The sequence below is a fragment of the Pongo pygmaeus genome, chromosome 5 (genome assembly GCF_028885625.2).
Source record: "Pongo pygmaeus isolate AG05252 chromosome 5, NHGRI_mPonPyg2-v2.0_pri, whole genome shotgun sequence".
NCBI lineage: Eukaryota > Metazoa > Chordata > Mammalia > Primates > Hominidae > Pongo > Pongo pygmaeus.
The window spans coordinates 73,119,830-73,144,584 of record NC_072378.2 but is presented as its reverse complement, the minus strand read 5'-3'; the positions used below and the strand labels follow the sequence as shown (position 1 = coordinate 73,144,584).

General features: G+C 37.8%; 1 protein-coding gene across 6 annotated transcripts in view; it reads right to left on the bottom strand.

Annotated features, from left to right (window-relative positions):
- Window positions 1-24,755, bottom strand: part of CD109 (CD109 molecule) — a 395,831-nt gene that overhangs the window by 308,445 nt on the left and 62,631 nt on the right. For all 6 annotated transcript variants that reach the window (XM_063666328.1, XM_063666326.1, XM_063666327.1 and 3 more), the window contains exons 7-17: window positions 24,520-24,604; window positions 19,485-19,581; window positions 19,084-19,225; window positions 18,280-18,389; window positions 15,812-16,036; window positions 15,038-15,139; window positions 14,888-14,950; window positions 13,668-13,844; window positions 10,320-10,472; window positions 1,408-1,482; window positions 630-690 (exon numbers count right to left, since the gene is read on the bottom strand). In XM_063666328.1, the coding sequence (XP_063522398.1) occupies window positions 630-690; window positions 1,408-1,482; window positions 10,320-10,472; window positions 13,668-13,844; window positions 14,888-14,950; window positions 15,038-15,139; window positions 15,812-16,036; window positions 18,280-18,389; window positions 19,084-19,225; window positions 19,485-19,581; window positions 24,520-24,557 (1,243 nt within the window). In that variant the 5' untranslated portion in view covers window positions 24,558-24,604. The remainder of the gene's footprint in view (window positions 1-629; window positions 691-1,407; window positions 1,483-10,319; window positions 10,473-13,667; window positions 13,845-14,887; window positions 14,951-15,037; window positions 15,140-15,811; window positions 16,037-18,279; window positions 18,390-19,083; window positions 19,226-19,484; window positions 19,582-24,519; window positions 24,605-24,755) is intronic.

The following is a 24,755-nucleotide window of genomic DNA, read 5'->3' as shown; positions in this document are numbered from 1 at the left end:
TTTAGCAATTCAAGAAACTAGGATGTACAGATATAATCCTGCCCAGGAAGAACTCAGATTGATGAGGGGTGTGTGTGTGTGTGTGTGTGTGTCTGTGTGTGTGTGTGTGTCTGTGTGTGTGTGTGTGTGTGTCTGTGTCTATGTCTCTGTGTGTGTGTGTCTGTGTCTATGTCTGTGTGTGTGTGTGTGTGTGTGTGTGTACCAGAATACTTTATGGCATGATGGCATCTGGGCTATTTTCTAGGTGAACATCAAAAAGCTGGAGTACAAAAATATTTCAAAAATATGTTGCTCCTTTTAAATAATTCCAAAAGAATAGGACAGTTTGTGATACGAATCAGAAGAAAAGCAGCTTCCAGTATGTCCAAAAATATAACTACCTCAAAGAATTACCTAGAGAAAAAGGAAAGCATTCACTTCAAATATCTAGACAGGAGCTCAGATGAACGTTCCATGTCATGGCCCAGATGTACTTCTAAGTACATTAAACTCCAAACATTTTGGGAGAAGAGAACAGAAAAATGAAAATCACAATCTCTATGTTCATCTAAAAAATATCCATACCTATATAAGTAATGTTGAATATCATGTGAAAGACAAATACAAGCACGTCACCATGTATTACTTACAAACACCATCAATATAATCCTTCATGAGGTTTGCATCTGTCAATACCCAGAGTCCACATTCCTAAAAAGAATAATTTTAATTTTCTTTTAAAACACAAGTTTAAATGCTCACTAAATTATCAAGGCAGTCTCCCAAACTCCTGACTCACTTGTGCTCATATTTGAGAGCTTAGGTACACACATGCACATACATTCGACCTTTCTGTTTCTCACTCAAACACACACACATGCACACACACATCAACCTTTCTCACTCAAACACACACACGCGCACGCACATCGATCTTTCTCACTCAAACACACACATACGCACACACATCGATCTTTCTCACTCAAACACACACACACACATACACATTGATCTTTCTCAATCACACATACACACATCAATCTTACACACACACACATACACACACACACACTCATGCATAAGAGCCATTTCAAAGTCAAAGAAATATATATAAAATATATTTAAATATATATAAAATATATGTATATATTACATATATATAAAATATATTTATATGGAAATACATATACATAAAGGAAAAATTATGTTTAATGTAAATTCCATTAACTTTTCCAATGGTGAATTGTTCCATTTGCTTTTAAAACTGGAAAGATGATTATCTTTTCATTTCAAATTATACTTACATAAGACTGCGCTTCAGTGACACATTTAATAAAAGGTTAACATCTCAAAATGATCACTAATTCTGAAAGGGTTTGCAATAGTAAAAAATATTAATATCTTTTCAATATAGCAAGCAAAACATACCTGAAAGACTGCAAAAGAATTCATGAACATGCCTAAATAATATCCTGTGTTATAAAGTTCCAACTCATGGACCACCTAAGGAGAAGATAAAATATACGGAATGAATGGATTCATAACAACTTTCCACACTTCTTCTAAGTAACTTAGATAAGACTTAGCCTTCATGTTTATCAACTTTGAAAATGACACAAATTGAGGAGAAATGAATATGTAATTGCTTTGTTCATCAGTCAGTCAGCCAAAATTACATTTCTTACTTACACTTACTTTTACTCTGTTCAGCAATCCAGAGATCCTAAGAAGTCTGGACTTGAGTTCTGCCAGAGAGAACTTAGATGTTACTGTTTGACAAGACCAACAGGCAGAGGTCAGCATTAAAAATGACCCACACTTTTGGCAGAGATAAACAGGTTAACTTTGTTGGAGATTAATATAAACTCTGCAAAATGTCAGTGACCTAAATTTACAAAAAAAAAAAAAACTGAAGAGGCAATTTACAAAAGTAGAAATATAAGTTATTAATAAGCAGAAAAATATTCAGCCTCACTGATAAAGCAATGCAAATGACAACATTCATGAGATACAGTTTTTTCAAAAATGAGATATTTGCATGTACCCAATTAGCAATGCTTTTTTTTAAAAAAAATAGTACTCATTGCTAGCAAGAGTGGGTAAAACAGGCTAAAAGAGTAAAACTGTCAGATCCTCAAAAAATTAACATAGAATTAGAATATGACCCAGTAATTCCACTCCTAGGTATATACCCAAAAGGACTGAAAACAGTAACTCCAAGAGATACTTGTATGCCACTGTTCATTGCAGCAATAGTCGCAATAGCCAAAAAGGTGGAAACAACCTGTGTCCATCAGCAGAAAAATGGATAAACAAAATGTGGTATAAATACACAGCACGATATTATTCAGCCGTAAAAAGAAATGAAGCTCTGAGGCTAGGTGCAGTGGCTCACACCTGTAATCCCAGCACTTTGGGAGGCCGAGGCGGGCAGATCATGAGGTCAGGAGTTTGAGACCAGCCTGGCCAACATAGTGAAACCCCGTCTCTACTAAAAATACAAAAAATTAGCTGGGTGTAGTGGTGGGCGCCTGTAGTCCCAACTACTCGGGAGGCTGAGGAAGGAGAATGGTTTGAACCGGGGAGGCGGAGGTTGCAGTGAGCCAAGATCGCGCTATTGCACTCCAGCCTGGGTAACAGAGCGAGACTCCATCTCAAAAAAAAAAAAGAAATGAAGCTCTGATACATGCTACAACATGGAATAATCTTGAAAACACTGTGCTAAGTGAAATAAGCCAGACACAAAAGGGCAAATATTATATAAATGTGAAATATCTAGAATAGGTAAATTCATAAAGACAGAAGTAGACTAGAGGTTCCCAAGGGCTGTGGGGAAGGGGAAATGAGTAGTAATTGCTTAATGATTACAGAGTCTCTGTCTGGAGCCAAGCAAATGTTGGTGATGGTCATATAACATTGTGACGTAATTAATGTCGCTGAATTAAACACTTAAAATGGTAAAAATAGCAAATTTTATTTTATATATATTTAACTTCAATGAAAATCAAGTATTATACCTTTTTAGGTAATAATTTTGATACTTCTCCCTAATTTACATTAACCAGACAAATTAAGACAAAGTCAGAATAAAAAATCACAAAAAAAATCTAAGTTGAAAAAAACACATTCCAGCACAAAATTAAACACCTGCAACCACGATTTCTGCAATGCTAACGACAACCACAGCTGCATCCACAGTAAGCAACTAGAACAGGCACCAGTAAGAAAACAATAAAATAAGAAAAAAAATTCATAATGTGTCAACAAGGTGGCAAGTAGACAAGGGAGCCAGAGCCAGGCATACTGGAGAGAAAAGGCTATAGTTCCATGACTCTAACTCTGTCACAAAATACAAATACATGAAGATTTGCTTCCACTCTTGCTCAGACACCAATTCAAGAAGCAGCTTCTAAACAGTGGTTATCAGCACAAGACAAGAATGCCCTCTCTCACTGCTCCTATTCAGTATAGTACTAGAAGTTCTGGCCAGGGCAATCAGGCAAAAGAAAGAAAGAAAGAATGAAAGAAAGGGCATCCAAATAGGAAGAGAGGAAGTCAAACTATCCCTGTTTGCAGATGACATAATCCTATATCTAGAAAACCCCATAGTCTCAGCCCAAAAGTTTCTTAAACCAATAAACAACTTCAGGAAAGCCTCGATGTGTGAAAATCACTAGCATTCCTATACACCAACAACACACAGCAGAGAGCCAAATCAGAAATAAACTCCCATTCACAACTGCCACAAAAAGATAAAATCCTTAAGAACACAGCTAACTAGGGAGGTAAAAGATCTCTACAAGGAGAACTACAAACCACTGCTCAAAGAAATCATAGATGAACAAACCAATGGGAAAACATCCCATGCTCATGAATAGGAAGAATCAATATTGTTAAAATGGCCATACTGCCCAAAGCAATTTATGTATTCAATGCTATTCCTATTAAACTACTACATTCTTCACAGAACTAGAGAAAACTATTTTAAAATTCATATGGAACCAAAAAAGAGCTAGTATAGCCAAGACAATCCTAACCAAAAAGGACAAAGCTGGAGGCATCATGCTACCAGAGTTCAAACTGTACTACAAGGCTACAGTAACCAAAACAGCATGGTACTCACACAAAAACAGACACATAGACCAATGGAACAGAATAGAGAACGCAGAAATAAGACTGCACATCTACAACTATCTGATCTTCAACAAATCTGACAAAAACAAGCAATGGGGAAAGGATTCTCTATTCAATAAATGGTGCTGGGAGAGCTGGCTAGCCATACACAGAAGATTGAAACTGGACCCCTTCCTTACACCATATACAAAAATTAACACAAGATGGATTAAAAACTTAAATATAAAACCCAAAACTATAAAAACCCTGGAAGACAACCTAGGCAATACCATTCAGGACATAGGCACAGCCAAAGATTTCAAAAGCAATTGCAACAAAAGCAAAAATTGACAAATGGGATCAAATTAAATGAAAGAGATCTGCACAGCAAAAGAAACTATCAACACAGTAAACAACCTACAAAATGGGAGAAAATTTTTGCAAACTATGCATCTGACAAAAATCTAATATCCAGCATCTATAAGGAACTTAAACATATTTACAAGAAAAAAAAATTTTAAAAGCCAGCAAAGGAGCCAGGCACAGTGGCTCATGCCTCTAATCCCAGCACTTTGGGAGGCCAAGGTAGGCAGATCACCTGAGGTCAAGAGTTCAAGACCAGCCTGACCAACATGAAGAAACCCCATCTCTACTAAAAAATACAAAATTGGCCAAGCATGGTGGCACATGCCTGTAATTCCAGCTACTTGGGAGGCTGAGGCAGGAGAATCACTTGAACCCGGGAGGTGGAGGTTGCCATGAGCTGAGATCATACCATTGCACTCCAGCGTGGGCAACAAGAGGGAAACTCCATCTCAAAAAAAAAAAAAATGGGCAAAGGATATGAACAGACACTTTTCAAAAGAAGTCATACATGCATACATGCGGCCTACAATCATATGAGAAAAAGCTCAACATCACTGATCATTAGAGAAATGCAAATCAGAACCATAAGTAGGCCACCAGGCACAGTGCTCACATCTGTAACCCCAGCACTTTGGGAGGGCAAAGCAGGAGGATCACTTGAGATCAGGAGTTTGAAACCAGCCTGTCCAACATGGTGAAACCCTGTCTCTATTAAAATACAAAAATCAGCTGGGTATGATGGCTTACGCCTGTAATCCCAGCTACTTGGGAGGCTGAGGCAGGAGAATCGCTTGAACCCAGGAGGTGAAGGTTGCAGTGAGCCAAGATCACGTCACTGCACTCCAGCCTGGGTGACAGATCAAGGCTCTGTCAAAAAAAAAAAAAAAAAAGGCCACTTGCATGGTGGCTCACACCTGCAATCCCAGCACTTTAGGAGGCTGAGGCAGATGGATCACAAGGTCAGGAGTTTGAGATCAGCCAGGCCAATATGGTGAAACCCCATCTCTACTAAAAAAATTTAAAAATTAGCCAGGCGTGGAGGTGCACACCTGTAGTCCCAGCTACTCGGGAGGCTGAGGCAGGAGAATCAGTTGAACCTGGGAGGCAGAGGTTGCAGTGAGCCGAGATCACACCACTGCACTCCAGCCTGAGCAACAGAGTGAGACTTTGTCTCAAAAAAATAAAATAAAATAAAAACACACAATGAGATAGCATCTCACACCAGTCAGAAGGGATAGCTATCATTTAAAAGTCAAAAAAATAACAGATGCTGGAGAGGTTGTAGAGAAAAGGAACACTTATACACTGTTGGTAGGAGTGTTAATTAATTCAGCCATTGTACAAGACAATGTGACAATTCCTCAAAGACTTAAGGCAGAAACACCATTTCAATACTAGCAATCCCATTATTGGGTATATATCCAAAGGAATATAAATCATTCTATTATAAAGATGTATGCATGCATATGTTCATTGCAGCACTATTCACAAAAGCAAAGACATGGAATCAAACTAAACGTCCATCAATGATAGACTGGATAAAGAAAATGTGGTACATGTACACCAAGGAATACTAGGCAGCCATAAAGAACAAGATCATCTCCTTTGCAGGTACATGGATGGAGCTGGAGGTCATTATCCTTAGCAAACTAACGCAGGAACAGAAAACCAAATACCACATGTTCTCACTTATAAGTGGGAGTTAAATGATGAGAACACATGGACACATAGAGAGGAACAACACACAGTAGGGCTTGTCAGAGGGTGGAGGGTGGGAGGAGGGAGAGGACCAGGAAAAATAACTAATGGGCACTAGACTTAATACCTGAGTAATGAAATAATCTGTACAACAAACCCCTATGACACAAGTTTGCCTATGTAACAAACCTGCACATGTACCCCTGAACTTAAAAGTTTAAATAAATAAATAGATAAACAAATGATGGCTACAGGGGCGAGGGGGGAAGGAAGAAGAGAGTGGGAATATGGAGGTCAAAGGATACAAAATAGCAGATATGTGGGATGAAAAAATGCAGTTATATAATCTACAACATGAGAGATATAGTTAATAGAATTGTATGATATTTGGAGTTTTCATTAAATCGATTTTAACTGCTTTTGTCACAAAAATGTAGCTATGCGAAATGATAAATATGTAAATTTGCTTCACTACAGTAACCGTTATACTGCCTATATGTATTCCATAACCTCATGTATACACAATAACCTCATATATATACATATATACATATATATACACATAACCTCAAATGTACACAATAAAATTTATTTATAAGAAAGCAAAAGCAGCATCTATCTCATAAAGAAATCTTCCGGTTCTCACTGGCTCAATAAACAAAGCATTGTCAAAGCTGCAGCATAGGCTAACGACAAGAAGGCTAATGTCTAAAAATTACTCCTGGAAGATCCACATACTTAAATTATTCCAAGGCATTCAAGAGGCTATTGACAACACATAAAAATTTAACAACAAAAAAAAAAGAAGCCAAAACAGTCTACTATGACAGGCTCCTGACTCCCTCCTCCAGAACCAACTGGAGAAACAATAAAAGCAAGCAGAAAACTTCAACATGCACAGTGAGAAAACCCCAGGAAGAGTGGTGGACATCTTGAATTGGTCTTGGGAGAAAGTGCATCACTTCAGTCTAAGGCAGAAGGCAGCTAGACGCAGCAGCAGACATAGAAGTCAGAAAACAGGCTGGAGGAGAGGTTTTTAAATTTTGCTCTTATTTCCCTCCAGGGGGTAGCCTCAGGACACACAGTCCTGGCAACTTCACTGCCAAAATCAACAGCAGTAGCAGCTCAGACTGCCTGTGCAAGTATCCAAAAGATAATACCAGGTCAGCACCTCTGCCTTTCTAGTGTGGGAAAGTGAGGAAAACACGCAGACAGACCCATGTCCCTCAAGCATTCACTCTTCCTCTCCTCCTCCTCCAAACCCTCAGGGCTGGTGAATCATAACCTCAGGAGACCTTCTCTTACCGGTGCTCTTTTCCCCAAGGGTTTAAGAGTGGAACTCTGAATAGAGGCAGGCAGCAGAAAGGATCAAGAGTAATTCTCTAGTCCATGAGGCTAGTCCTCTCCCCTCAGGAGGGAGTCATAGGACTTACACAGATTGGAACCTGATGCTCAGCCTTCCCCAATAGATATTATCAGAGGATCTGCCAAATCAACTAGACTTCCAAAGAGTATAAATACTGTAAAAGTAAGACGTCCAACCAGACAACATATAGCATGTGATACAAAATTACTGAAAAGGTCAATTCAATAATTTAAAATACACATAGCAAATATACACAAGGAGATAATGGGAAATATCAGAATATAAAACAAAAACAAGAAACAAAGGAAAAATAATAGATATTAAAAACATAACAGCTGACATAAAAGACATAATATGAGAGATTAAAGTAGATTAAAATACAGCTAATGAATGATCACTAAGCTGAGTCGACTGAAGAACTCTCCCAGAGAAACACAGAAAAGACAAAGAGACAGAAAACATAAAACAAAAAACTAAGAGATGTGAAGGAGGAAGTAAAAGTGCCAATTTCTGAAAAACGAAAGTCCCAGAAGGAGAGAAAAAATAAAATGGAGAGGAAGAAATAATCAACACAGATTTCTGCAATTAAAAAATGAAAGAACAGCATAGATTGAAAGGGCAATCTATGATAACATGGAATAAAATCTGTACAGGAGCAAAATGATCTGGCCAGGGCAGGAGGAGAAGGAGGAGGCAGAGGTAGAGACCAAAAGGATATAGGCGCATACTAGAAGATTCAAATATTGATAACCTTCAGAAACCAACAAGGATAAATTAATATGGGTACAGTCTGTAACTAACAGAGTAACAAAAATAGAATGCATAACTTCTAAATCACCAAAACAAATTTAATCTAGCCCACAGAAAAAGAATCTAAATTTTAAAATATAAAAAAGCAGAAAAAAGTCCCCATTAGAAAAAGAATTACCATACTTATAAGTGGATTAAATAAAAGCTTATTAAAAGATGTTGACTATTAGATTAGATTGAAAAACAAAAGCAAAATATAATAATATGCTATTTAAAAGATACACTTAAAAACTTACAAAAGGTTGAAAATAAGAAATGTAAAAATACACCAGGAAAATATGAACCAAAAGAAAGCTGAGAAAGCAATCTTAATATCTGAAAAAATTTAATGTAAATATACATATATTATATGTATATATAAATATACTTGTAAATATATATATTACACACATATATATATAAATGTAAATAGAGACAGAGTGCGCAGCACATCAGATGGGGTGTGTGTGTATGTGTATGTATACACATATATGTACACACAAACATACACAGATGTAGGGAAGAAAAAATGAAATAATATATTTACCAAGATATTTAGAAAGCTATAAAATAACAGATACTATTATATTCAGTTAAATCAAATGCAAGATCTATAGACATAAAACTAATGTGAACTCAGGAAAAGTCAAAGAGAAAAAAATGACCAACTGGTTGTAAAAAAAAAAAGTTTTCAAAAAAAAAGAAAAGATTGAAAAAAATAGTTGTATAGACTGGATAAAATGTACAATTTTTCAAAGCAAACTAAATTTTACAATATGACCAAATCAACCCAACTATATATAGTTTTCTTTCTGATGTATTGTTAATCACTCTACTGAATCCATTAATAGACAAAAATTATACAATGTAGTTTACAACTGACAATGGTACACAAGAATATATCAAGGACATATAAATAAAAATCAAATGACTAATGAATATGGGATTCATTTATGCAATGCTAGATGTTCATATACTTCTTGGTTTGTAAGTTTTCTGCAGAGTAACATGATTTCACCCCCTCAATATACTGCAAATTCCTGATTCAATGGGAACTGTAATTTTTTTTTTTTTTTTTTTTTTTTGAGACAGAGTCTTGCTCTGTCACCCAGGCTGGAGTGCAGCGGCGCGATCTCTGCTCGCTGCAAGCTCCACCTCCCGGGTTCATATCATTCTCCTGCCTCAGCCTCCCGAGTAGCTGGGACTACAGGTGCCCACCAACACGCCCAGCTAATTTTTTGTATTTTTAGTAGAGACGGGGTTTCACCATGTTAGCCAGGATGGTCTCGATCTCCTGACCTAGTGATCCACCCGCCTCGGCCTCCCAAAGTGCTGGGATTACAGGCATGAGCCACCATGCCCAGCACAATGGGCACTGTAATTATTTATAACCATTATGTATAACCAAAATAGAACACACTTCAAAAATTATCTAAAGCTCTCTTATCCAATGTAACCCAGAATTATGCAAGTCAATTTCCTAGTACTTTCTTGAGTGTCTTAAAATGTAGTATGAAAATGAAGGAAAACTATAGGTGGCATTTTTTATTGTATATATTTATGGAATACAATGTGATATATTGATATTTGTATATACTGTGGAATGATTAAGCTAATTAACACATCTATCACCTTGCATACTACATACTGATCATTTTTTGTGGTGAGAACATTTAAAATCTACTCTTTTAGCAATTTTCAAGTATGTGGTACATTATCATTAACTACAGTCACCATGTTGTACCATAGACCTCCAGAATTTATTCCTCCCATCTAACTTTAGGTGATAATTCTGATGAAAGACAGCAAGGACACTTAATCACATAAGCTTCTTTCCAACATAACCATTACGATACAGATTACTTTTTGTTTGGAAGCTTTACTAATTATTGACTTACACATGCAAAGGAACTAATGAAATTTTCTTTAAATATTTAAAGTAATACAATAAAGTTTCCTCTTTCTCTTGTAATATGTATCTCCATAATGAAAAAATAGCTAAACTCACATTTTCCATTGTAATATCATTAGAGGCATTCATCAGATTCACACTTTTGTCAACAGCTACAATCCCAACTATGGAGTCAGGCTGTGTCACAGAGATCCTAAGCGAGACTTTCTCAGATGGTTCAGCTTTCACTTTACTCCAATATAGGTTTATCTAAAAAAGCGAGAAAGGAGGATTAACTTATTTCACTTTTTTAAAGCATATTCTTGCCAATAGCAGACCACTGGCTCAAAATATAGCAAAGATTCTACATTTGCCTTGGCTCAGGGATAATTCTAAAACCATACATAACCCTTCTCTAGGGAAAGGAATAAAAAAACTACTCCCAGAGTGTTTGCAAGTCATAGAACTTATTACAGTGGTATAAATCTGAATTATTCTTTAATTCTGTATCTTTTTTCTTCCCTTTCTCCATCTCCCACCCCTCAGATCCCAGCCAGTGCTGAGTAGAAGACAGCAGTGTCTAGCATACCTGGGGAAGGCCAGTATACAAAGGAGAAACACAAAAGAGGAAAGAAACTGCAGATGCCTACATGCTGGTGACGTGAACTTAGAAGTGAAGGCAAGGAGAGCTCCTCGGGGACTCATAGAACCACCTGGACTGAGGGTGAGGGGAGGCCTTTCCAAGGGAGTGGGTGGTTAGAGCAAACACTAGTCCAGGCCCTCATGCTCCGTCTCCATGGCCTTCTAAACTTCCTCACCATTACCCTCAGGAAAGCATGGTCCTGGACCTACTAATACTTTATAAAGAGCATCAGTCATCGCATCACTGCTGAACCAAATGGCCTTGTCAGGAGGCCCCTGCCTACTGGGCATTTTCTTTTTTTGTTTTTGAGATGGAGTTTCACTCTTGTTGCCCACGCTAGAGTACAATGGCATGATCTCGGCTCACTGCAACCTTTGCCTCCTGGGTTCAAGTGATTCTCCTGCCTCAGCCTCCCAAGTAGCTGGGATTACAGGTGTGCACCACCATGCCTGGCTAATTTTTGTATCTTTTTTGGTAGAGACAGGGTTTCACCATGTTGGTCAGGCTGGTCTCCAACTCCTGACCTCAGGTGATCTGCCTGCCTCGGCCTCCCAAAGTGCTGGGATTACAGGCGTGAGCCACAGTGCCCGGCCCCTGCGGGAATTTTCATTTCATCTAGCTCTATCTCAACATTCTGCTGTGTCAGTGATTATAATGCCTGACCAAGAGGGCCTTAACATTCCCCTCAAGTTGACTCTACTTTACAAAGACAGGTTTCTTCCTAACTATAAGCCCCTGAGCTCCCTTTTCTTAAAGCATTTATTTTAGAAAACATGCAATTATAAATTCTTTCTCCAACTCTCTGAGATGTAAATCTTTTCCCAGCCTCTGGCCAGTTTTACAACCCAGGCATGTCTTTCTCAAGGTCCTCAGAGCCATCCCTTTGAAGTATAATCATCAAGAAAGACAGAGTCCCAATTGATCTCATTCTCTGTGGGAGGGTGGAAACCTAACTTCTGTAAGTACTAATTAGCAAACACAGACTACCTAATCACATTGACCAACCTCCCAACAATGTCCTCCAGCACTTTCATATGAGTTCACCCCAGTGCTTAAAAACTCTTCTGCCTTTTGTTTCAGCAGAGTTGAGTTTAATCTCTCTCTTCTATTGCAATAGTCTTGAATAAAGCCTTCCTTACCTGTTTAACTTGTCCAGTGCAATTTTTTTCTGACATGCCTCTCAAACCACTGTATGTAGGTTACTTTCTCCACCTACACACTAAAGCGTGGGGGAGAGGGAGCAGCATGTTCAAGACTCAGTCTTAGACCTTGTACTTCTCACTCTATACTCTGTACCTCAGAGCCCCATGGCTTCAACTTGCACTTCTGTGTGGATGATTTCTAAACCTAAACCTCTTGCCACTCCTACAGCTCATTCATTTATTCCATAGTCATTACTGAACATTAATAAACATTCGCTAACTTTCTCTTGCTTAGACATATTCCATTTCTAATTATGTTGTTTCTTTATAAATGTGATGATTATCACATAAAAATAAGAGAAAGATATATAGTTGCAAATGGAACTGAAACTAATTCCTTTCTCTTATAGCTAAGAAATTACTTGAAAGTATGCTATTCATATACTCTGCTTCCTCAGAGTCCGTGATCTTTTACACTGTAACTAGCTTTAGAACCTGGTCTTGCTTTCTGAGATGTTTAAGCCTCCATAACTCCTACTTTAAAATTCACCTTTGTCAGGCAATTACTAGGATCACTAGAAGTGAAAAGTTGTGCTCTACCACTAACAAAACATAGTGTTATCTTTTTAAGAACTCTTTTCATAAGCTACAAAAATAGAAGTTTGTATTATATTTTAACAATCAAAGTGAGAGTAATAATTCTCAACAAAACTAAAGTACAGGCCTGGCACAGTGGCTCATGTCTGTAATCCCAGCACCTTGAGAGGAGGAAGCAGGTGGATCTCCTGAGCCCAGGGGTTACAGACCAACCTGGGCAACATGGCAAAACCCTGTCTCTACCAAAAATACAAAAATTAGCCAGTCTCATAACCTAGTCTCAAAAAATAAATAAATACAAATTTTAGAAAAAGAAAGTACAGATCACTACTGTTACTTCTCAAATATTTTAACAAATAAAGCAAACAGAAATAGAAGAACCATACTCTGCAAATCACTATTTAAAGGAATAATTTTTTACATAAGAGGATGGAGAGGGCAGCAGTTGTTAGTGACAGCAATGGCTCATTCTGATATACATGAGATGATGCAATCAGGTTTCTTTTCAGAGCTGGGGTCTAAAGGGATTTCCTACTCAAGCTGGTCACATTAGGCTATAAAAGGCACTGGTGCACTTGGAGACCAGACTCCACACAGATCCTCACATGCAAGGTAATCAAGCTCATTGAAAAGTTGCCCTGGGCTAGTTTCCAGCTAATTAAGTAGATTAACGAAAGCCCAGCTCTGCTTCTACGTATTATCCTAGATGGCCTCACTCCCTCCCACACCCTTTATATCACTGCAATATCAACACCACACGAATTCTATGTTACCACTGGAATTTCACTCCTGGGCAATATTAATTCAACCATTTGAAAAATTCTGAAACAGCTTCATGATCTGAGTTAAAGTCTTAAAGACCAGAACCATAGTTTACAAATAGACTATCAATCCCCAATAACTCCACAAGTGAAAATATATATGTAGTGCTAAATATTGAAAAGTTTAACCATAGTTCTAGAAATAGAATAATATAAATTTCTAACCAATTTGGTTTAATGATACTTTTCTAAAGAAATATTACATTTCTCAGACTTCACTAATATAAAGTTTTCTTTTAAACATCATTACCTTAAATCTTACCTTATTTTTAAAAACAAGCTGAACAGGAATTTTTAGAACATCACTTATAATTTCCCCATCATCTTCAATATAATACACAATTACACAGGCTTTTGGAGTCCAAGAATTTTCTGGTATTAAAGAGAACATTGTTGAATTTTGTTTTCCTACAGCCACCAACTGTCCCCTGGATACTATCTGAAAAGAATAGTAGATGGGTTTAATTTATTGCCAAACCTAGTAGGATCTCATCTGAAGCTACATTAATCATAATTGTATGCATACACACAAATTCTTGAATTAAACCAGCTTCAAAGTCTTTTGGAATGCAGGAAAACCTCTCTGACAAACACAGAGAGCATACACTGAGAAACAGAAAATGGTAAGATTAAAGTAACACTGATTGGAGCAACAGTAGCTTCATAGTCAAGAATCTATTTTTGATTGCAAGGAATACAGGGCACCATTGGGAAAGCTGAATTAGCAAAATTACATGGTCATGGATAGCACTTTTTATTTTCTTTTTCATTTTTCTTACATTGTATAATTTTCTATAATGAATATATATAGCTTATCAAATAGAAATTTAAATTTTAAACATAAAATGAGATTTAGTTATCTATTTTAAATTGGAAATGCAAATATAGGTGAAGAAATAAAAAAGGTTTTTTATTTGATTGCAACGTAAAAAGGACAAGCTGAAAAGGTATGAGGCTGAGTTATAAAAATTAATAAGTTTAGTGTAGATATGAGGTAGACACCATTTAAGATGATTCTCAACCTAAATGCCCATCAAAGGTAGACTGGATAAAGAAAATGTGGTACATATACACTACGGAATACTATGCAGCTATAAAAAAGAATAAAATCATGTCCTTTGCAGGAAGATGGATGGAGCTGGAGGCCATTAACCTTAGCAAACTAATGCAGGAACAGAAAACCAAATACCACATGTTCTCACTTATAAGTGCACACTAAATGATGAGAACACATGGACACATAGAGGGGAACAACCGACACTGGGGCCTATGGGAGGGTGGAGGGTAGGAGGAGGGAGAGGATCAGGAAAAATAACTAATGGGTACTAGGCTTAATACCTGGGTGATGAAATAACCTGTACAGCAAACCCCCATGACATGAGTTAGCTATATAACAAACCTGCACATGTACCCCTGAACTAAAAAGTGAATAAAAAGATGATTCTATAATAAATCATAAATTTAGATTCTATAAGAGATTACCATATAGCTTAACTCCTTCAATCGTTTGTTGCCGCTAACCACCAACTCAAAAGGCGATCCCACCTAGAAAAAAACCTTAATTAATATGTACATATCAAAAGCAAGATAGTCCAATTATATTGTAATTCTCAAGTGAGTTGTAAGCATTACCTTTATATTTTCATCTCTTGTTTTTAGTTGGATGTATGTCTTACTAGGAGACTTAAACAGACTATGAACTGCCATGCTACTTTTACTACCAAGGAAATAGGCCTATAATAAAAGAAAAAGGAGCTGTAAATGTTCATCTTTAGTAACACCTTGAGAAAAGATGCTACCTGCTGAACAATTATTAAAGACCAAATTCATCTTCACTTTTTTTTAATGCAAGAAAAATACATTCACCAGATATTGGATTTTCATCATTTTATAGCTTATACTGTAAAGAAACTGATAGCTTTAAAACACAGGAGAGGAATATATATATATACACACACACATATACGCACACACATATACATATACATATATACGTATACATATGTATGTGTGTATACGTATATATGTATACATACATATATACATATATACATATATGTATATATTTTTATGTATATATATTTATCTTTCATTTCAGTTCCTGCCAAAATAAAATTTCAAATGACTGACCTCAAACACTAGACTGGGGATTTGAGGAAATTCTCCATCATATCTTCATATTGCTATATTTTACTGTGCTCTTCAAAATGAACTTACAAGGAAAAATTTAATCTAACCTTCAGCCACTGTCATTAAATTACTTTTACCACTCTCCTCCATTTTGTAAAATAGAAACATGTGTCCACTTCCTATGTACTTTCAGTTCTGACAAGTTGAGTGCCTACCACAAGATTACTACTGTAATGGTGTTGTTGCAGTGACACAATGATGGGAAACAGATGGCACCTTCAACTGTAGCTCACGGGAATCCTCCAGGATTGGGAATTCAATCTTAAAAGTTCCACTTTGGGGGACAGTATAATTTATTTTCTGAACAGCTTCCATTTTCTGATTTCCACTGTTAGATCCACTCCAGTACTCAGTATAGTTTCTCTGTGTCACTGTTATAACTACATTATTTCTTCTTTCTTCAAGAGTCAGTTGGTTGCCATCAGCACGAGTTACCTTCACCTAATGGTCAAAACAAAACATCTTAAAAACACAAAAGATTTAAATACAATTAAATACAGTTTCCGTCTGTAGTATTCTCATGAAATTGAACTCTCAAAAATTATTGGTAGCACTATAATATCCAGATTCATTGGCCTCTCTCTAGGAGGCATCCAACATCACTGATTACTCCCTTGTTAATATTATGGATTCCCTTACCTTCTACGACTCCAAAACAACCCCCTTCACTTCCTACCTCTCTTTGTGCATCCTCTCAGCATCCTTTTCAGTTCCTCTTCCCTCTCCCTAAATGTGGGAATTTTGGACATCTGTTCTTCTCCCTTCCTCCAAGGTCTCAGCACTCCTATTGCTTAGCTTGTCATCTCTGTGATTGTACCCTAAAGCCAAAATTCCCATCCTCGCCTTGCTCTGGAGTTCATGCCCAACACCTCCAGTTACCTGCAGGAAACTTCTACTTGGATATCCTGGACACCTTGAATTCACACATCTAAAATGAGCAACCATGTCATTTTCCTATTTTTGCTAACATCACGATTCTGTAAGACTTTACATTTCTGAATTTTCCCTCCCTCTCCCCACCCCCCAAATCCAATGAACACCAAAGTCCTATGCTTCTCTCTTCCATCCTCTCCACTCCCACAGCTACAACCACAAGGCTGCCCATCCCCTCACTCCTGGGCTACAGCCATCCTCCTGCACACAGCCTGAGCAGTCTCCCTCAAACACTACCTGAGTGCACCCTGAACTTGCCAGCCAGACCTCTCCTTCTTGTCTCACTTCTTATCTTGCTCCCCACCTCCCACTCCCATGCCCAAGCATTTAAAACCCAACTAATCTTTTAAAAAAGTTTGGACCATCCTCTACCATAAAGCATCCCATAATAACCCCCATGCCTATCCCACAGCCAACTCTCCCTCCCTGATCGCCCATGGTTTCACTCTACTCATTCAGAAATTACCATTTGCAGCCTCAATTTTTTAAACTTACCTTTTCAAACTGCCTAAATTAAGATCACTGAAATCAGAAACTACCTGAAACGTCTACTGACCCATTCAACAAGTGACTCCTCCATTCTTTCTTTCTTTGTTGTTTTAGTTTTTTGGTTTTTTTTTTGAAATGGAGTTCTGCTTTTGTTGCCCAGGCTGGAGTGCAATGGCGCAATCTCCACTCACCACAACCTTCACCTCCCGGGTTCAAGCGATTCTTCTGCCTCAGCCTCCCGAGTAGTTGGGATTACAGGCATGTGCCACCACGCCCGGCTAATTTTTTGTGTTTTTAGTAGAGACGGAGTTTCTCCATGTTGGTCAGGCTGGTCTCGAACTCCTGACCTCAGGTGATCCGCCTGCCTCGGCCCCCCAAAGTGCTGGGATTACAGGCATGAGCCACCACACCTGACCTGACTCCTCCTTTCTTTAAATCAGAGATCAGCCAACTACTGCAAGCTGATAGGCCAATCCAGTATGTTTGTAAATAAAGTTTTACTGGAACACATTCCACTCTCACTTACTTATAAATTGGCTATGGCTGCTTTCACACTACAATGGCAGAGCTGAGTAGCTGTGACAAAGACCACACGGCCACAAAGCTGAAAATATTTACTCTCTAGCCCTTTGCAGAAAAAGTTTGGCAACCCCTGCTTTAAATCCCTACAGAAATTAATCTGTAACACTAATGTTAATCTGCCATGAGTTATAGTTAAGTATATATTTTCCTGTCACCATCACAAAAACTGTGAACCTGAGGGTAGGGACTGAGCTCTTCTTGGCTCTATAGCCCTGCCCAACATCATGCCTTGCTCATTGTCAAAATTCACACAATTAATGTGTTAATTCAACATTATCTCCAAAAAATGAGATTTGTTGATAATTTTTAATGTAACATCTTTGCTAGAACTACAATTAATCATTATAAAAACCAAATTGAAATTGAAATTTTTGACTACCATGTAATTATTTCAATTAATTAATAAAAGCTTCAGTGTAGCAATCCACATCTAACTTAAATTGCTTGTAAAAAAAATACATTTTCAAAAAAATATTTTTATTGTTGTTGAAAACTACTTTTTTAGAAAAAATAGACAAAGCTCATTTGGAAACAAATCTACATGCCCCACATATCTAAAGAGACAAAGTTATATACTTTTTGGCTTAAATTTTTTAAAAAGCATTGAAAATATTATTTCCCATTCTATTTCATTAAGCTGAACTTACTGCTATGGACTGGAAATAAATATACCAACTTACAGTGGCTGTGAAGTTGAGAGATGGCTTCAAGACAGTAGTATAATCAAAAAACTCAAGGATGTAATCATGTTGCTTGAAGAACACATTAGTGCTTGCATTTCTTGAAATACCTTTTTTGGAAATTGCACAATTTAGAAAGCAAAAGTAATGTTTCACCAAAACCTTCTATCTACCAAATCTCTCCATCTAACCTATTGCAAAAAGGGTTAAAAATATCAGGGCACATAAGCCTCATCACCATATTGACTTTGACACTACAAGCACCACACAGTTCTATGATGTTCCCTATGGATCCCTTCTAAGCACCATTGCTGCCATTCTACCATAGTGACATGTACAACAGCAGCAAATTAAGGCCAATGAAAGAATCGTCTTTTGCTCTTTCGGGGATTGGCTAAAGTTGTTGAAATAGTAACAGAAAGGTCCAAGAAACTCCACTTTATTTTCTTATTAAAAGTGAAAACTGTCTAGGAACAGCTGAGATTTCAGTGATTTTAAAAAGAAGAAGGTTACCAGCTGAAAATGTAAGCCTTTCCATGTAGTTTTCAGGGGGAAAGAGTAGAAATGGAAAAAAAAAATTACAAAGAGCTATCACATGTGGTTGAAGTAGTGACTTTCATAGAAAATAAGGTCCCCATTATAAAATCATCCTGCAACTTAGACTAACAGTCATAACAATTTCAACATTAAATAGCATCTTTAGAAAGTCAATGATGCTCCCAAATGAAAGTGCCAGTTATAATAAGAAAGATGATAAAGCAGTGTCACATGAATAGTTTTACCTTCACTTTAAAGTCTACAAACCTGTAACTGATTCTGTCACTGTGGCTAAAATTTCTACTGGTCCAGGGGAAGATAGATCCAGGTATTCAGAAAGTCCATTTGAAGAATCCATTACATTTTTCATCTCTTCATCATTAAAAGAGAAGTTTGCAGATTCATTTATCTGTTTTGTTTAAAAGTTCAGTATTATTTATCATTTTAGCAATTCAAATTTTAGAAATAAAACTCAAACTAAGTCAAAAAATATGATAGCTCTGGTACCATTTTAATCGCTATAATTGCGTAAATTCTCATTTGTTCAATGCTGGAAAGCTCTTGATTTTCGTACACTTAACTTTTTGTTAATTCAGTACTAAATCTTATTTCTAGAAAAATACACATATTTTACCCATCACAAGTTATAAAGTGTCTGCAAAAGTTACCTTAAATGTTTTTGTAATATTTTTCTTCTTTCCCCAAAAGGATAAAGGTAAAAACGTAAGCGTTACGTCTCCTTTCACTGGCTTCCCATATGTATACCTGAATAATTACAAACATAGTCTTTTTATGTATCAACTTGATATTGTCAGAACACAATAAAAATACTACTTTCAATAGCATACATTAGCAATCTAACATTTTAAAAAATTACATTGGGCTGGGCGCAGTGGCTCACGCCTGTAATCCCAGCACTTTGGGGGGCTGAGGTGGGTGGATCACGAGGTCAAGAGTGCAAGGCCAGCCTGGCCAACATAGTGAAACCCCGTCTCTACTAAAAATACAAAAATTAGCTGGGCATGGTGGCGGGCACCTGTACTCCCAGCTACTTTGGAGGCTGAGGCAGGAGAACTGCTTGAACCCAGGAGGTGGAGGTTGCAGTGAGCCGAGATCGCATCACTGCACTCCAGCCTGGGTGACACAGCAAGACTCTGTCTCAAAATAAATAAATTAAAAAAAAATACATTATGGGATGGCAAAACACTAAAAAGAGAAAATTTTAAAAAGAAAAAAGTTACATTAAAAACATACTCCTACTATAATTTTTTAAATTAAACCCAATAAAAATGTCTTTAATAAATGGTGATCCTGGATGGGCACGGTGGCTCGTGGCTCATGCCTGTAATCCCAGCACTTTGGGAGGCCAAGGCTGGTGGATCACGAGGTCAGGAGTTCAAGACCAGCCTGGCCAGGATGGTGAAACCCCATCTCTACTAAAAATACAAAAAAATTAGCCAGCTGTGGTGGTGGGTGCCTGTAATCTCAGTTACTTGGAGGCTGAGGCAGAGAACTGTTTGAACCCAGGAGGTGGAGGCTGCAGTGAGCCAAGATCGTGCCACTGCACTTCAGCCTGGGTAACAGAGCGAGACTCCAATTCAATAAATAAATAAATAAATAAATAAATGGTGATCCTTAAAATTAAGTTTCCAAAATGGGAAGACTTTTAACTATAGTAGCTTAAAACAGTTCTTAACCACACACTCTGCCCAACCTCTGACCATCTGAAAGACTCCAGAAAATACCTGATCATAATTGAGAGTGACAGTTTCCTGTCCAAAGATTTTTTAAAGATTATGTAAATCTTTCACTCCTAGAAATCTGGACTGGCCCATTAACTGAATGCCCACGAAACTTCGCAGCTTTAGAAGATTTTTAAATGTCAGCTGATAGTGCAATTACCACGGTCTATTGCTGCATGTTCCAATATTAGCCCGGGAGGTTTATTACACCATAGATTCTGAAGCACCAAATGTGCTCATGGCTGTCAAAAATTGATTTTTTGCCAAAAAATTTAAAATAAGAATAATTTTTAAAATCCAAAGTACCAAACTTAGTTTCTGGGTTTGTGTGTGTGTGCGTTTTAGACACAGTCTCACTCTGTCACCCAGGCTGGATGCAGTGGCATGATCTCAGCTCTGCCGAGATGGAGGCTCTGCAACCTCCACCTCGGGGGTTCAAGAGATTCTCCTGCCTCAGCCTCCTGAGTAGCTGGGATGACAAGCGCACACTACCACGCCCAGGGAATTTTATTTTATTTTATTTTTTGAGACAGAGTCTTACTCTATCACCCAGGCTGGAGTGCAGTGGCACGATCTCGGCTCACTGCAACCTCTGCCTCCTGGGTTCAATCGATTCTCCTGCTTCAGCCTCCCAAATAGCTGGGATTATAGGCGTCTGCCACTACACCCAGCTAATTTTTGTATTTTCAGTAGAAATGGAGTTTCACCATATTGGCCAGGCTGGTCTCAAACTCCTGACTTCAAGTGATCCACCCAGTTTGGCCCCCCAAAGTGCTGGGATTATAGGCACGAGCCACCTCACCTGGCCCAAACTTAGCTTCGTGAGTCAAATATTCTCTGCTACTTTTCTTTCTATGTATTAATTTTATCCTCTCTCATTATAGGAAAGTCTCTTCATGTGAAGAAGAGGCAATACATTTTACTGCCAGAAAGCCTTTTTAAGTACATTTCCTGGGTTGCTCCTATCTCTATTGTGAAATGCTGAGCCAGACATGGAAGTCAATTTTGCTTTGCAGTCTATAAATCACAGCAGTAAACGGCTGCTTCCTGAATCCATTAACTGAACACAGAAACAGCCCCTCATCTGGATCAACCCAACTCAAAAGCAAATATTAAAATATAGCATATTCCAAACTAAGAAGAAAAAAAAAATCCAAGTTCAAATGCACCACATTTCCAAACAAAAACAGTAAAGTCAGTGGAAACCCTGGTTAGCAACCTTAGCATCAAATTCACTCATTCAAGAGTCTTCGAAACCTGACTCTACTTGTATCGTGCTAAAGATTAAATAAAAGCAAAACTAGAATGCCAGGATATTGTATTTTAACAGAGTTATATCACATGGTAGTAAAAGGATCTTTAAAATCCAAATACAATTTAAAGTACTCTCAGACACAAAAATTTTTAATTTTGACTTTAATGTGAAGCAGATTTAGTTTTCCAACCACCAAGCTGGTTCTAATAATTGTGAAACAAAGATACAATTATTGTCCCAAATAGAACCTGGAAGCATTTGGGATAAGTTAATCACTCAGAAAATAAAATCTTGACTAATTTTTAAAAAGCAAATCAGGCCAGGAGTGGTGGAACATGCCTGTAGTCTCAGCACTTTAGGAGACCAAGGCAGGAGTATCATGTGAGGCCAGGAGTTCAAGACCAGCCTGGAGAAAATGGCAAGACCCCATCTCTATAAAGGAAAAAAAATAGCCAGGCGTGGTGGCTTCCACCTGTAGTCCTAGCTACTTGGGAGGCTGAGGTGGGAAGATCGCTTGAGCCCAGGTGTTTGGGGATGCAGTGAGCTATGACTGCACCACTGGACTCCAGCCTGTGAGAGAGTGAGACTTCATCACTTAAAAAAATAAAATGAAATATCAAAATATTCTAGGATAGTATCATTAACAAAACACGGAATTTTTTTCTCTGAAAGCAGCCATAGTACAAAAAAAGGACAAAAACATAAAATAATACCTTCCCTTCTGATCAGTGGTAAATGAAAAAAAAAAAGGAAATGAAAACATAAAAACCCAAAAGGACAGGCTTTGGAGAACTTCCAGAGAGCTGAAAACATGGAGGTTCCTGGAGGGCAGCATGCTCAGAAAGGGCATGGAAGCTCCATGTTGCTTCCCACATGCCTCACCTGACATATCTCTTCCAGCTCTTCATCTCTATCCATTGTAAAATCCTTTGCAATAAGCCAACAAAGTGTTTTCCTGAGTCCTGTGAGTAGCTCCAGCAAATTAGTCAAACCCAAAGAGAAGGTAGTGGGAACTCCGATTTACAGTCAATCAGTCAGAAGTACAGGTGACAATCTATTACTTGTGAGTGGCATCTGCAGTGGGAGGCAGTCTTGGAGTGAGTCCTCATCTATGATCTGATGCTGTCTCCCAGTAGATAGTGTCAGACTTGAATTGAACTAGAGGAGACCCAGCTGGTGTCCCCTGCAGAACCGATTGATTGGGTTTTGGTGGGGAGAAATCCTCATCCACCTCTTCATGACAAGAAGTCACAGAAGTCTTCTGTGTTGATTGTTGAATGAGGATATAAGAGAAACTGAATTTCTTTTTTCCTATATCCACAGAACTCCAAATACCTGGCTTTTGATTTGGTATGAAGACCTTTGCTGTGCTACATACAGCTTAGAGCTGAAATCTTAAGGGTTATGTTGCTTATCTATTTGTTCTTTTTTTTTTTTTTTCTTTTTGAGACAAAGTCTCCCTCTATCAGCCAGGCTGAAGTGCAATGGTACAATCTTGGCTTACTGCAACCTCCACCTCCCAGGTTCAAGCAATTCTCATGCCTCACCCTCCCGAGTAGCAGAGAGTGTGCCACCATGCCCAGCTAATTTTTGTATTTTTAGTAGAGATGGAGTTTTGCCATGTTGGCCAAGCTGGCCTCAAACTCCTGGTCTCAAGTGATCCACCCTCCTCAGCCCCCCAAAGTGCTGGCATTACAGGTGTGAGCCACTGTGCCTGGCCTATTTGTTCTTTCAATAGGTATATATTGGATACCTACTCCATGGTTGGCACTGTAGTAGACACCAAGGTGCTGTAGTACACAAGACACAGAGCCACCTTCAGAAAGGTGGACGAGCAAACAGCAGCTCTGTGTAACTAGTATTATGAGGGGTATAAGGAGGGTTGGGGGCAAGTAGTAAGCCTTGAAATTACCTACGTAATGGCCTATTAGTCAGAAAAAAGCATTTTACATTTTTAGAAGCTAAAGTTTGTGACAGTAGAGAATGGGCTGGAGTAGAGAAAGGTGGAATGTTTCAAAAGACATGAATCCAGAAAAGAGCCCTGCAAGATAAACTAAAGAATCTGAACTTCACTCTCAAGCTACAAGAGAAGAGTCCTTGAATTACTTGAGGGCTAATCCCAGCCTGCACTTCAGAGAACCATTAGACTGGAACTCTGACGATGCTTTTTGCCTCAGCAAAACAAAATGCCATGCATTGTTCAACCCAGTGAGTCAAAATCATGACAGCCAACATAGATCTGTTGTGTTAGGTGGGTTGGAAGTCTCTGTGTTCGTATGATGTGACATAATGGATAAATGTGGATTATTTACTCATCTGTTAATTGCAATAAGGCAACCAATTCTCTCCCCCAAGAGCTCTATCTCCATTAGCAATGGAAAAAAATAGAATTTAAGTAAAGATAAGTTACTTCAATTCCATGTCATCTGAAAAAAAAACAGTGCTATCTATAATATAAATCCCTTAATAAGTCTAAGAAATATGGAAATATTTTAAGACTGGGTCGGCTTGCAAGCAGAGCGATAGATGCAGAGAAATGTGGAGATCTGTCCCATGCTTAATTATTTATTATAAATAGTCATTTACTGCCCACTAAGGTATTTCAATAAGCAAAAATTGCCCTAATATTCTGAAGTATATAATCAGCTTTTGGTCATACAGTTTTATAATGGTTTCGAGTCATATCAAAAGAAAAATGACACTTACTTTGCCGTGATGGTACCATTTAAATGCTTAGAATTCATAGAACAATATAAGGGTGTCTGCAAAGTCACTTCAAATTTTGGTAACACTGGAAAAGAAAAGCAAGGGTAAATCTTTTTTTTTTTTTTTTTTTTGAGACGAAGAAGCAAGGGTAAATCTTTTAAAGAATCTACTTCACTATCATCTTCCATGGAATAAAATGAAAAATAAAATCGTTGTGAAGGAGTTGATAATTTGTA